Source organism: Gavialis gangeticus, unplaced genomic scaffold (assembly GCF_001723915.1).
Source record: "Gavialis gangeticus isolate Ggan-Ray unplaced genomic scaffold, GavGan_comp1, whole genome shotgun sequence".
Classification (NCBI taxonomy): domain Eukaryota; kingdom Metazoa; phylum Chordata; order Crocodylia; family Gavialidae; genus Gavialis; species Gavialis gangeticus.
Window position 1 is genome coordinate 163,682,128 of NW_017729022.1, and position 12,610 is coordinate 163,694,737.

General features: G+C 39.9%; 1 protein-coding gene across 1 annotated transcript in view; it reads right to left on the reverse strand.

Moving 5' to 3' along the window:
- The window catches only part of PTPN14 (protein tyrosine phosphatase, non-receptor type 14), a 236,816-nt gene that overhangs the window by 34,172 nt on the left and 190,034 nt on the right, over nucleotides 1-12,610 (reverse strand). The window contains exons 6-10 of the mRNA XM_019516448.1: nucleotides 11,188-11,258; nucleotides 7,805-7,892; nucleotides 3,792-3,877; nucleotides 2,029-2,116; nucleotides 1,012-1,094 (exon numbers count right to left, since the gene is read on the reverse strand). Coding sequence (XP_019371993.1) covers nucleotides 1,012-1,094; nucleotides 2,029-2,116; nucleotides 3,792-3,877; nucleotides 7,805-7,892; nucleotides 11,188-11,258 — 416 coding nt within the window. The remainder of the gene's footprint in view (nucleotides 1-1,011; nucleotides 1,095-2,028; nucleotides 2,117-3,791; nucleotides 3,878-7,804; nucleotides 7,893-11,187; nucleotides 11,259-12,610) is intronic.

The following is a 12,610-nucleotide window of genomic DNA, read 5'->3' on the forward strand; positions in this document are numbered from 1 at the left end:
GGGGGGGGGGGGGGGGGGGGGGGGGGGAAGAGACACCATTAACATATAGAGCTCTCCTCTACCACCCCTCTTGTGGCTCAATAAAGTAAGTTTATAATATTTTACATCAGCCATATACACTTCAGTCCTGCCTTCAATTATTTTGGCCTCATTTTCCAACAGATGGCAATGCCCACTACAACAGATGGGATGTCCAACTGTGGAAGTGGAGTGGTGATAGGATGGGGGCTTCTTCACAGATTTACAGTCAACTAATCAAGGTGTTGGATGTTTTACAGGAATTCTCTCTCTCCCCGTCCCTGCTACACAGCCCTGCCTATTCTGAAAATGGCTGAAATACTAAGGCAGCTGACTGACATAGGGAAAAAAAAAGAAGCAAAACAGCGCTTTACCAGAAAAGGAAGTGTGTTAGTTGGACCCAGCTTGCCAGTGTCTGTATAGATCATGTGCTTCAATGGGGCTTTTTGGTGCTTTTATCTGAAGCTAATTCAGTCAGCTATTAGAAAAAAGTGCCAAAAATCCCTGCTGAAGTGTGTGATCTATACAGACATTGGGTGAACTGGGCCAAACTAACGCAATGTCTCTTCTGGACAGGCGCTGTGCTTGGTGCAGGGGTGCTTCGAGCTTAAAGTGCTGGTTTGCTTGGTTTTTTTTCACATCTGTAAGCAGCCTAAATGCACAGCTCTCCACCGTAGCAAGGCAATGTTTGCAGCTTATAAACTGGTCTCAACTAATACTTTATGCATTCCTCTCATTTAGCATGAAATTCACCCTTAGGAGTGAGGGCTAACTCAAGAACTTTACATCAGTAAGTACACAAAATAGGACTCAAGTTGGACTTAGTGATGCACAGCTTCAGACTATGCAGGAGTGAATTTTTTTCATATATTTGATTTAAAAAAGAAAGAGGAAGGTATAAACTGGAACTACTTAAAAGACAGACAAGCCAAAAATCAGAGCACTTTTAATGCAGTGTATCAAAACAGAAAATTGTTTAGCATGAGTACTCACTCTGTGCAGATTTTATTCTGTTTGTAAAACTTATGTCTTGCAGCAAACAGCCGTGAAATATATTTGGCATTTTCAATGTCATCCTTTGAAACACAAGAAAAATTGGAGAAGCCACCTAATTATTCAGTTTGCTACTATTACAACAAAATGGTTTCAGCAATAAAGAAAACACTTCAAAAATGCAATAGCAAGAATGTCTGATGAGGGATGTCGCACACACAGTCAGCTGTCAAGAACACATTTATTGCCCTCCAGAGTGAAACACTGGAGTTACCCAGGCATGCCTACATGCTGAAGGCAGGGTGGATATGTACCTTACAGACTAACTAAATAAGATATATAGAGAGCACACGCTTTTGTGAACTCAAGTTCACTTCATTAGATACTGTGAAAGGATAGCATAGAGCAGCATATAAAGGAGTGAGTGATTTGAGTGAATGATGTCAACATGCTCCTACCTCATTACTAAGTCAGAGTGAAAAAGCAACAATATAAGAGCTATGTTAAGCAATTTACATACTGACCTATGCTGGGGGAATGTGGGAGGAGAGGGGACAGTGGGGAGGTTTGCAGGAGAGGAGGGAGCTGTGTGGAGACACGGGGTCTCAGAGAGGTGCAGATCAGCATTGCACCACCTCTCCCAGAGCTCTGCAGTGTTCAAGCAGACTATTGATGTTTAGAGTGCTGCAGCTCTCCCAGCATGATGTGTTGTGTGGGAACACATCTTATTCACAAGGCAATACAATGTTCAACTGTGCTTTCCCAACAAAACACGGTTTAGGCAGTCTGGAAGCTATCAGAGAGACCTAAAGGTAAAATCTGATTGATGTCACCCTCTGAATATGGGTGAAGTGAATGTGTTAGAGGGTGAGCAGATGACAGGCTGAATTTGCATTCACTACTCTCCCAATACAGGTGAGTGAGGAGACAGCCCTCTTCAAACAATGTGATTTCAAGTTCATTCTTTCTTCAGTGCTAAAAAGCTCTCCTACTGATACTATTTCGTCTTTTTCTTACTGTATGAAAGAGCACGTTTTCTTCTTTGTTGATCAACTCCAGAACAATTGTAGACTTGTTATGTGCTATATTCCCAATATCATTCCACCTGCAGGAGAAAAGGTGTTGCTGAGTTTGCCAATGCATACATTCAAACATTTCACAGACAAGTTAAGAATATCATAGTTAATGTGCAGTCTTATTTTATGTTGGGAAAGTTCACAAGCTGTTTTGACAAAGAAACGGTCAGGAAAAAAATTCAAACCAAACCAAACAAAGCCAAAAACACCCAACCAACCAATCAGATTCCATGTTTAAAGTCACTCCAGATTTTAAGTAAAATATTTCTTCTCAAATAATGGAAATTTGAAGGGTTATAGTAAAAGACTTTTTTGGAAATATATGAATGCTCAATTCTAAGCTGAATTCCATTTGATCACAGTTTAATTATAGTTTGACTACCTAGCTGGAAAGGAAACAGAGTTCTCTCACCTTCTCTCCCTTACAAAAAGTCTTGTTTGCAATTTCCCTAGACTGAAAGAATAGCCAATCTTCTGCTGAGTCTTACCTGACAGTTTTTAATGCAGTGTTTTTAAGCTATAGATACCAAGTTCACATCTGTCTTTTATTTTTCTAATTTTAACTTTTCCCCTCTAGGTATTCACACTGCCCAAGAAGAAAATGTTGATCTTTTTAAAAACTGATTGCACCATTTGTGTCTGTAACATGCAATCTGGTGAGATGGAAAGGATTTGCTCTTTTGAAAAAAAATGCACATGATACATCCTGTCATGACATGCAGTGGAATGCTTGCTGCAAACAGAACAAAACAAGGACGCTACAGTTCTCAGAGGACACCTACACCATTCCTCTCCCTCCTCCCACGAAATGTTACACTTCTGGAACCGAAAAGTTGAAGAGATCTTGAGAATCATACCATTTAAAATAAATATACTTTGATTTCTTTAGGTAACTACACAATCAAAAATACGAAAATACACAGACAGGACCAGGATCAGATTCTTGACAATGTTAGGGGGAAAAAAAAGATAAAATAAGCCCTTAAATGAAGGGCAAAGAAATAAGAAAACCTTGAGGTGTAAAAGAGGCTTCAGGTATAACCTATAGTCAGGCTTATTTAAAATATCTGTTTCATTATAAGATCTCTACAAATTCTCACAAACGAATGGCACTGCTTACAAACAATTTATAATGAGCTAACTATGAAATATTCTGATCTCAGAGATATATATATATTTTTTACCATCTAGGCCTGTTCAATGGACAATGTAAAAGGAGTTCACTCCAATCTAGTTCCTGCTAGACACCTTCAAATATGAACAGTTCAGTTCACACAAATAAACGGCAGTGGCCAAGATTTTCAAAATTATGAGCTTAAATGAGCCCCTTTACTCATAACATGATACCTGAGTAAAGTAATAAAATTTTCCTCTGTACTTAGCATCCAATGGTCCTCCATCAGTCTCAAAATATACTTTGTGATATAAGAAAATCATTTAAGCAAACTTCTACTGCAACGGCAAAAGGAAGAGAGTCACTGAAGCCTTAAAAGTATATGGCCTTGTCTCTGTCCATCAAACTTTCACAGACAACCCAGGCTATCCTTGAACACATTGACTCTTAAGGGCAACGAGCCAATCCTGAAAATCATTATTCACCAAGTACTCCTTATGCACAAAACTAGTTACTTTTGTAAAAGGGCGGAAAAAATACAACACAGTATATGAAATGGGATTCATTTTAAAATACAGAAATATGTTTACCTGTATGTGATTGGCCTTCCAATTCTATTTCTTATGAAAATTCCCATGAAGAAAATACCAAAATGTATGTCATTTCCATGATTATCCTGCATAAAATCAACATGAACATTCAGTTAAACACAGAAAAGTCATTTCACATGAAGAACCCAATTACGAGGTCAAAATCTATCATGCAAACAGCACATAAGAGTTCATAGGTAGTTTTTTGTAGTTTAACCAAAAAATTAAAAAGCACATACAGCTGTTGTTTCTCACATATAAGATATCTGAAAAATAATTCATGAACACAAAACAACATGGCTAAAAGGATTACTGAATGGAACGGCAAAGCATGCCCTAGGACAGCAGTCAGCAACGCTTTTTGGTGGTTGGTCGAAATTACTCAGTTCAGGTCCAAGATAAGCTGGCCCTAAGATCTGTCTCCTGCCACCTTCTCCCCCCCAACTACAGTACAGATAAAGTCACTGCTGCTGAAGCCCCCAGCTCCAAAGACCAGATCTAATGGCTCCCTGGGCTGAATTCAGCGTGTGGGCCACAGAGTAACAACCCTTTTTCTAGGAGAACTCTAGAAAGAATCAGAAACATCTGCTAGTCCATACAATAAGGTTTTGACACATTCACTTGACCTTTGTGGCCATATTTTCATCTAGCCTTAAGCGGGCCTCCATTTTTAAAAACGGGACAATTTATGCAGCTTAGATGTTAAATATCTGATTTGTGGGTGCAATCCACTATTCACAGGTATAAATAACAAAGTACATGGCTTCTCATAATGGGAAAAAATAATATATAATGATATTTGCAAATTTGGCTCTGCCTCAATGTACTCTTCTGTACAAAGGAGATGGTACTTACCTGTATCATGAGACCACTGTACAGTGCTTTTCAAATGGAAGACACCATATAACTATCAAGAATTACTTTTACAATAGGCAGTGGATCATAGTTTATTTGAAAGGATTCTCATGTTACAAATTCAGTTCTTTGAAATACAATACAACATTTCTACTTGTCCAACTTTATACAGTCAGTTTGCGCCTCTGATTATTGTTCAGCACCAAATAGAAAGCCTAGTGAGGATTAACGTCTAAACCACTAAATTCCTGCAGAATCTATAGCTCATATGCATAAAAAGGGTCAAGACTGACTTACTGTGAGGTGGAAGGTGGTGTGCTCTTCCATGTCAATTTCTCCACAACATACATTAGCATGTGTTCTCTTACCCCACAACAGATTAAATTGAAAGCAGTAACTTAAGACTTTTTCATCAAGGACTAAGGGTATTTTTCTGCATGTAAAGGGAAATCTACCCTCCACCTCTGAAAACAGCAGTATTAAACGAAAAGTGTGTGTATGTGGGGGGTGGTTCAGTGAATAGCAAATTTTTTGAAGATACGATTCTGGAGGGACCCATGTTATTTGTGAAATCAGGATGAATTTGGCAACAGTTTCTACCAAATGATAGGAAGAGATATTTTGAAGAAGTCTAAATATTTCATAACAACATTTTTCAAAACTGAGTGCTTCATTTAGGAAATGACAATATTTTTCATTCTGACATCTTCTAAATGAAACTGACTCTTTGTTTGGAAGTGACACTTTGATTTAAAAGTAACCCTACATTAAAAAAACAAACAAGCAAAAAAAATTTCATTTTGTCTTATACAAGAATGTTTGGGCTGATCACCAAAATATACTTCCCCCGCCACTTTGACTATTTTTTCCCAGCCACTGAACTGAAAAAACATCCATTATTCACCATACTGTAAAAGAGAGTTCCATCTCCCTTTCACCATGCAGAAGCTGCAAAATCTCAGGTTCAGTGGCCTAATGCTAAGACCTTAGTAATATCCTGTAGGTGTTGAGGGACATCATGGCTAGATATAGACAGTCAAAAAGCCCAAGGCTGAATCATTTCAATTTTCTCAGGTTAGTCTAAACTGTATAGATCGAACTGACAAGCAAGTGAACACCCATTCACTTTTGATTCCAGAAACGCAGCCGCATGCCTGCAGTGACCCAGGGCAGAAGCCAGGGGGCACTACAGCACACCTCCCTGCTCAGCTGGAATAAACAGCTTGGGCCAAGGCTAGCCCGCCCACCCTTTGAAGCAGGGTTTGCAGGGGGAGGTGCAAGGCATCCTGGGATGCTGGGGAACTGTGAGTTAACTTGAATCTGAAGGGGATCCAGGACAGACCAATTTAACCTAAATCAGTCAAGTCTGATACTACATCCGTCCAGGTTTATCTTTCACTGGTTTCGGCCATTTTGAAACGCTGTTTATGTATACTGGACTGAACTTCTGTTGTGTTACAGGTTAGAACCGGTTTTTGATCATTTATACCAGTTTACATGTAATTTCTGTCCCTAGCCCATGTCAGAAATCCTTGCCCTCTGCCCGTTTTCACAATATGTAGATGGGCCTCCCAGAAGACGCAGAGGTGGTCTGGATTTTGCCCTAGCATTCACTGGCCTGGTGCCACACATACATATATTTCTATTTCTAACTAGTAAGGGTTAGGTCTCTGGCAAGCGAGTGTCTTGTACATTTTTCAAGTCCTACCCACACACTCATTTCCAATACTGTATAAACCAAGATTCTTCAAATTATACTCAAAGTCTGCTGTGGCTTGGAGGTTTTCTGCTTAGTCACCAAAACAGCTGTAATAAGTGGAGCGATGAGAAAGGGGGTAGGAGGAGGGGATTTTTTTGTGTTTTTGTTTTTTTCATGGAGAGTGAATCAGCTTTTGTGCTTGCCTCTGAAAGAAAAGTCCCTTGGGTATCCAGTACATCTGTTTTTGTCCATAAATTTAATCTGCTAGCTCTTCAGGGTAGGCATGATTTTTTGTGTGTTTTGCATAGCACATACTGTCAGTGCTTAACTTCATAGCAACCAACAACAGTCCAGCAGAATGAAAAACTTTAAGGAAACAATTTGCCACAGCACAGAGTTTTAATGTGAATTAATCCCAAAGCACAACTTTTGATTTCTTTCAGCTGCACAAAGATCTGACATCAGACAACCACATAATTCCTGCCTTCCAGTGCAGAAACTATTAACTTCAATGGATGTAATCACAAGATCCAGAATGCAGTCAGGCAGCTTGTTTGTCCTGTCCCTTTTGGCTATCTAAAAGGGTCTTTTCTATTTTATGATCAGCACTACCTGAACCAAAACAATGGCCTTTTCTTAAGAAGTTTGGTTAAAAGGGGGCCTGGTTATCAGGTCACCCCCAAAAACAGAAAAAATAATGATTTGAAATTTTGGAGCGAGGCAAGAGTTTTCTTCAGTTTTTCAGCACTTTAGCCAATCATGGTAACATGTGCTGTTCAATCCTGACCAGCTTTTACTTGGCCACCTGGGTCATTAAGATAAAGAAAACTGATTAAAAATTCAAGTATTGCGGCATAAAATGGAAAAAAAATCCATTAAAAAAGCTGAAAAAGCAATTGTTGGCCAAGTCATTACTCTGTTTCTGGTTTACAGCACCTGGTGCAATCATAAAAATATATCTAAATATCCTATCTTTGCTAATAAAATCTCACAAGTCTCCTGTGAAGTCAGTAAGTGTTTTTATGCCATTTTACAACTGGGGAAGTAGAGAGAAATGCCAAAGGTCACCTACCCACCAAGCCAATGGCAATGCTGGGATATAATTGGGTTGCTCAAATTGTGATTGCCTTGCACCTGATGTAATAACATCCCTTGGTGTAAAATGGATGAAAAGTGCTACCTTTTTTTATTTAGCACCGTTTCAGATTCATTTTGAACATGGGTAAGAAAGCAGTGAAGGGGCTGGGCAGTAAACAAATGTAGGATGTTCTAACCCGGGAACGCCCGTTCTAACCACTACAAACTACTTCCATTCTGAATCTTCTGGGATACTACAGGGTTCCTTTGTCTCTTGGATCAATAGGTGTTATTTTTATTTATGTGAGTTATATACACCTCAGAGAGCTCTCCGTTACCTAATTTGGAGGGGAGGAAAGCTATATAAATAACAACACTATACCTTCACAGGGAAACTTTCCAGTCCAAAACCATCAAGACGTTCCACCTCCTTTATGTACATAAGTTCAGCATCTGCTGCTGGTATGCCACTACAATTAAAATACAGAAATGGGAAAAAATTGTTCAGCATTACAAGTCAAATTAAGAAGGCAACCAGAAAATGTCAAATCCACAATCCTCTGTAGAAGATACCTCTGAGATGTTGACAAAAAACATATAGTAAAAATCAACAGATCATCACTGGTCAACATGATAATTTAGTGCATTATCTATCCTGCTTCTAGTGGGAGGCAGACAGCACAGTCAATTTAGAGAGAAGCAACTGGATAACCAATGTGACAGAGAGGTACTTAAGTATTTAAAAAGTGCAATTCTCAAGCTTTTCAGATTGGGGACCCATCAGTCAATGTCAAAAGTTTTGATGACTCCTTTACATATGCTGTTAAAGTAAGAGCAAAGAAAATGTATATGACAGGAGAGAAAGATTTTCCTCATTCTAGAAAGTAATAATGATTTCCACTATTTCCTTACTTCATGCCTGATGTTTCATGACTCCTCTCTGGGTTAAAGCAACCCTAGTCTAATGTGAGAAATCTATTTCTTCAAGCTGGACGCATCTACACAAGACAATGTACAGCACACTAATTCTACTGCGCATTAGTAGGTCACAGCAAAAACTGTGCTATTGCACTAATAATGAGCAGCAGAATTAGTTTACTACACATTAAGCGTTATGAAAAGAATGTGTACTGTTGCTACTACACAACAGGGCTGTGCGAAACAGCACCACTCTGTTTTGACTTGTGTTTCGACGGAACAGTGTTTCATTTCAAATTTTGTTTCAATTTGAAACTGCTGTTCCGTTTCGTTCAGTTGAAACAGTTTTGCTGTTTCGATGTTTTGTCCATAGGCTATAATGGGGAAGCTCGAAACAGCCTATAACTTTTGTCATTTCTGGCCTGATGTGGATGAAACTTGCAGGAATGGTAGCCCTTTCTGAGGGCATAAAGCCTGCCAAGATCCAAGGAGATAGGTGCAGGGTGTCAGGGAAACTGCACCTCAAAGTCTTGAAAGCAAAAAACTCATGTCACGGGTATGCGTTAAGCCACAGTGGGCTCAAAACTGCAGGCATGCTAGCCCCTGCTGAGGCCACAAAACCTGTCAAGTTTCAAGCAGATAGGTGCAGGGCTTCTGAGTTCTGGGGCCATGCACCTCAGGCTGCTGACAGGCAAAACCCGTGACATGAGTGCTTGTGGGACTGTGTCTGTCTTGGGGCACAGGGGGGTGAAAACTGCAGGCTGGCTAGGCCCTGCTGTGGCTATGAAGCCTGCCAGGTGTCAAGGAGATAGGTGCAGGGGGAGTCTGGGCTCTAGGGTCCTGCACCCCTAGCTGCTGACAGGCAGAACTCATGACACAGGTGCGTGATACTGTGTGCGTGTTAAGGTGCGCCCTCACTCAGCTGACACCAAGGCAGAAAGCAGGGCAGTTCAAACAATGCTGCCTTTTATGCAGTTTTTCCATCCCTCCCCCAGAGCACTGGGATCGGATGGGACCTCAGGAAAGGATGACAATCACTGGCCAGCTACACAGTCAGCAATGAGCGCACTCCCTCTCCCCCACCCCCTCTCCTTACTTTAGTTTCTGTTTCCTTGCAGGCAAGCCCAGCTTGAGCTTTGAAACTTGAAATGTTTTGAAATTTTCAAAACTTTTAGACTTGCCTCGTTTCGTTTCAAGGCTGTTTTGAAGCTCTGTTTCATTTTGATTTTGCTGTTTCAAGCTCAAAACGAGTCAAAACAGCGTTGAAATGAAACCGCCAGCGAAATTTCGCACAGCCTTACTATACAATAGTAGCCCACTACTGTGCATTTAGTTAGTGCCTCATATTAGAGGTACTAAATGTATTGTGCAGTACTAATGGCACATTAATGCATGTGTAGATAAACCCACTGTCAGGAATCATGAAAGACTTCTAATAAAAAAATGAGGAAGGACTATGCCTAACTCTGGGAGAATGGGGAGGATGCTGGAGAAGGCATTCAGTATGCTAAGGATGCTGGAGAAAGAAGGTTGCTATTCAGTAACCAGCCACCAGGTCAGGAGTTGACATGACTGACAAATGGGTATAGGTTAGTGGTCCCCAGTCTTTGCTGGCCTGCAAGCCATCACACTGAGCACGAAATACACTAAGGGTAACATCATAATTTGCTCTCCTTGTTAACCTCTGTTTTGAGTTTTTATTTCTGTTACCATAGGTAGCACGGGAAGGTCTCACAGCAGACCTGTCGCCTAATAGCCATGGAACACGGGAGCAAACTTAAAACTGTAGATCCTTACACTGATTCCAGATTGATCATACCTATACCTCTGACAGAGGCATCTTTCTTCTGAGCTTTGGCAATACTTAAAGCACCCCACTAAATTGGGATGCCTTATATTTTCAATGAGCTATGAAAGTTAGTTGAAGTTAAGGGCACTTAGAAAAACAAGGCCACAAATATTGCTATTGGTCACTCAAAAATGGAGGCACCAAAATGTAAGAGACTTTTGAAATATTGGGACAGATCCTCTGCCCAATCCAATGCTGATACTGGACACAGAAGAGAGACAAGTGTGTGCATAGGTGTGTGTCTGTGTGTGCATACTCCAGTTACAGGTCTGGGATTCTCCATCTGGTCTCAACTCTAAGAACATATTTTCATTCCTCTATGCCAGGATTTATAGGTAGGAAAGCATACGAGTAAGTTGCGGGGGATGTACAGAGGAACTCCACCCACTGTGGTGGAATTAGTTTACTAGAAAGCAGGATGCAGTTTGCCCTGTTTATATATACACTGAGGAGGGGGATGTCCAAAGGGTTTAGCTGCAGATTTCCAAGTTAATATTTCAAGTAATTTCCAGATATAGAAATAGGCATTAGCACACTCAGAAGAGTAGTGCTCTCCACAAAGTACAGCATTTTCACTGACCGCCCAAGGTCACACTACTGTTACCTAAGTATTCAAGCTTGCTTATGCAGAAAGGATATTTGTCTTGGGGCATAGTTTAATTTGCACAGGTATAATTCAGAACCGTTGGATCCTGAAAGATCTTTTCTGTAGAAAAGAGACTCAAAGTCAGCCTGATAAGCATCCACTGGAATTGCTTTCGTTTGCATCATACTGAAATAAGCGACACGCTCTTCTGCTGCATGCATTTTAAATATATGCAGTGCCTGTTCCAGGGCCACTAACATTTACAAACTGTGTGAAAGGATTAACCTTTTCATAACAAACTCAGTAAGAACATAAGTGAAAACAGCAGAAGACTTTTATGCACCTAGCTTACCATACCACTGGTGGGTAATCAGGAAAAAAATGGTCTGTACCTTAATATTTTGGAGCTTACCAATGAGCTCTGTGTTCCTGAGCTACTTTTTGAGTCAGCTCCTCTAGGACTGCTTCATCTTGCGTCCAGTCCTATAAGAATACAAATGGGCAGAAGTTTTAATAAAGAAAATCAGCCAAGAATGAGATGCAAGATACCCATTATGATGGCATATTTTAAATTTGCCACCTTTCTAAGTTTGTGATGATACAGTAAAGACACCCAATATTGATTGCAACGAAAATCTGATTTTATCATTATTACCAAAATGTATACAAGGATAGCATACTGCAGCTGTCAGGGAAAATGTGAGGGTTGGGAAATGTTAATGATATTGTTAACTTGAAATGAATAAGGACTAGAAATATATGCCCTAATATAGAACAGAAAGGACTTTTCTTACTTTTGTATGTTTTAAATGAAGAGAACCAAAAGCATTGCAGTTTCTTTAATTAGAAGACCATAAAACCCTCTTGTGTTTTCAACACATGGCTAACTAGGAAATGGTTGTATGGTTTGGAAATGTATGTGTGGTGGAATAACTCTTGAATAAGTTGGGGCAAGATAATAAAGAAAACCTGGTCATAAACTCAAAGCAAAAAAAGAAGCCGAAAAAGTTACCTAGCAAAACCTCAAAGTGATGATATTTATAAAAAAAAAAAAAAGTAAGCCTCAAGGCTGTGTACCTTACATTTGACTATGCTGCCTCTTTCTTGCTCAATAGGGGCCTCCCTGCGATATTTGTTTCTGCCACAGAAAAATGTGAAAGTGGTAGTGTGCTAATGAAAAATGGCCTGGTACGTGCCTGTACACAGCTACACACCTGTGGGGTGTTCTGTGTACATAACTTTGTTCTTTTCATTGCTGAAGAAATGGCATTTGACACATAGTGTAACTTCCCAACATCAAACACAATCCAAATGCAGCTGCCCCTCCCCCATTCATCAGCCCACTTCACTAATGAATTTTTTACTAAAGCAATGTTCCTTTTCAAACTTCTGTCAGCGCCGGAAAGTAGCTGAAATCCCCTCACCGCTGTTCTAGGACTATATAGCTCTACAAAAGTTAGCAACGTTTACAGTACTAGTAGAGATATTTACTACTGTGGGCACGTCTACATGCGTGCTTTAATGCATAGTAGCCTATTTTAATGCACATTAAAACATCACAAAAACCATGCTCTTTTGCTAATGCACATTCAAATAGGTCAATACACCTTTTTCTAGTACCTCACAATGGAGGTACTAAATTTAATGAGCATTACCAAAAGCATATTAATGAACATGTAGATACACCCTGTGTCACCTAAATTTGCTCTGAGAAAGAAAGGATGAAAAGATTGTGACAAGACTGGTAGATCAGTCCTGGGCAGCAGAAAAATACATCTCTTTGGCTTTGAAGAAACGTAGTAACAGCAATAGAAATAGGAGGCAAGATACTGCAA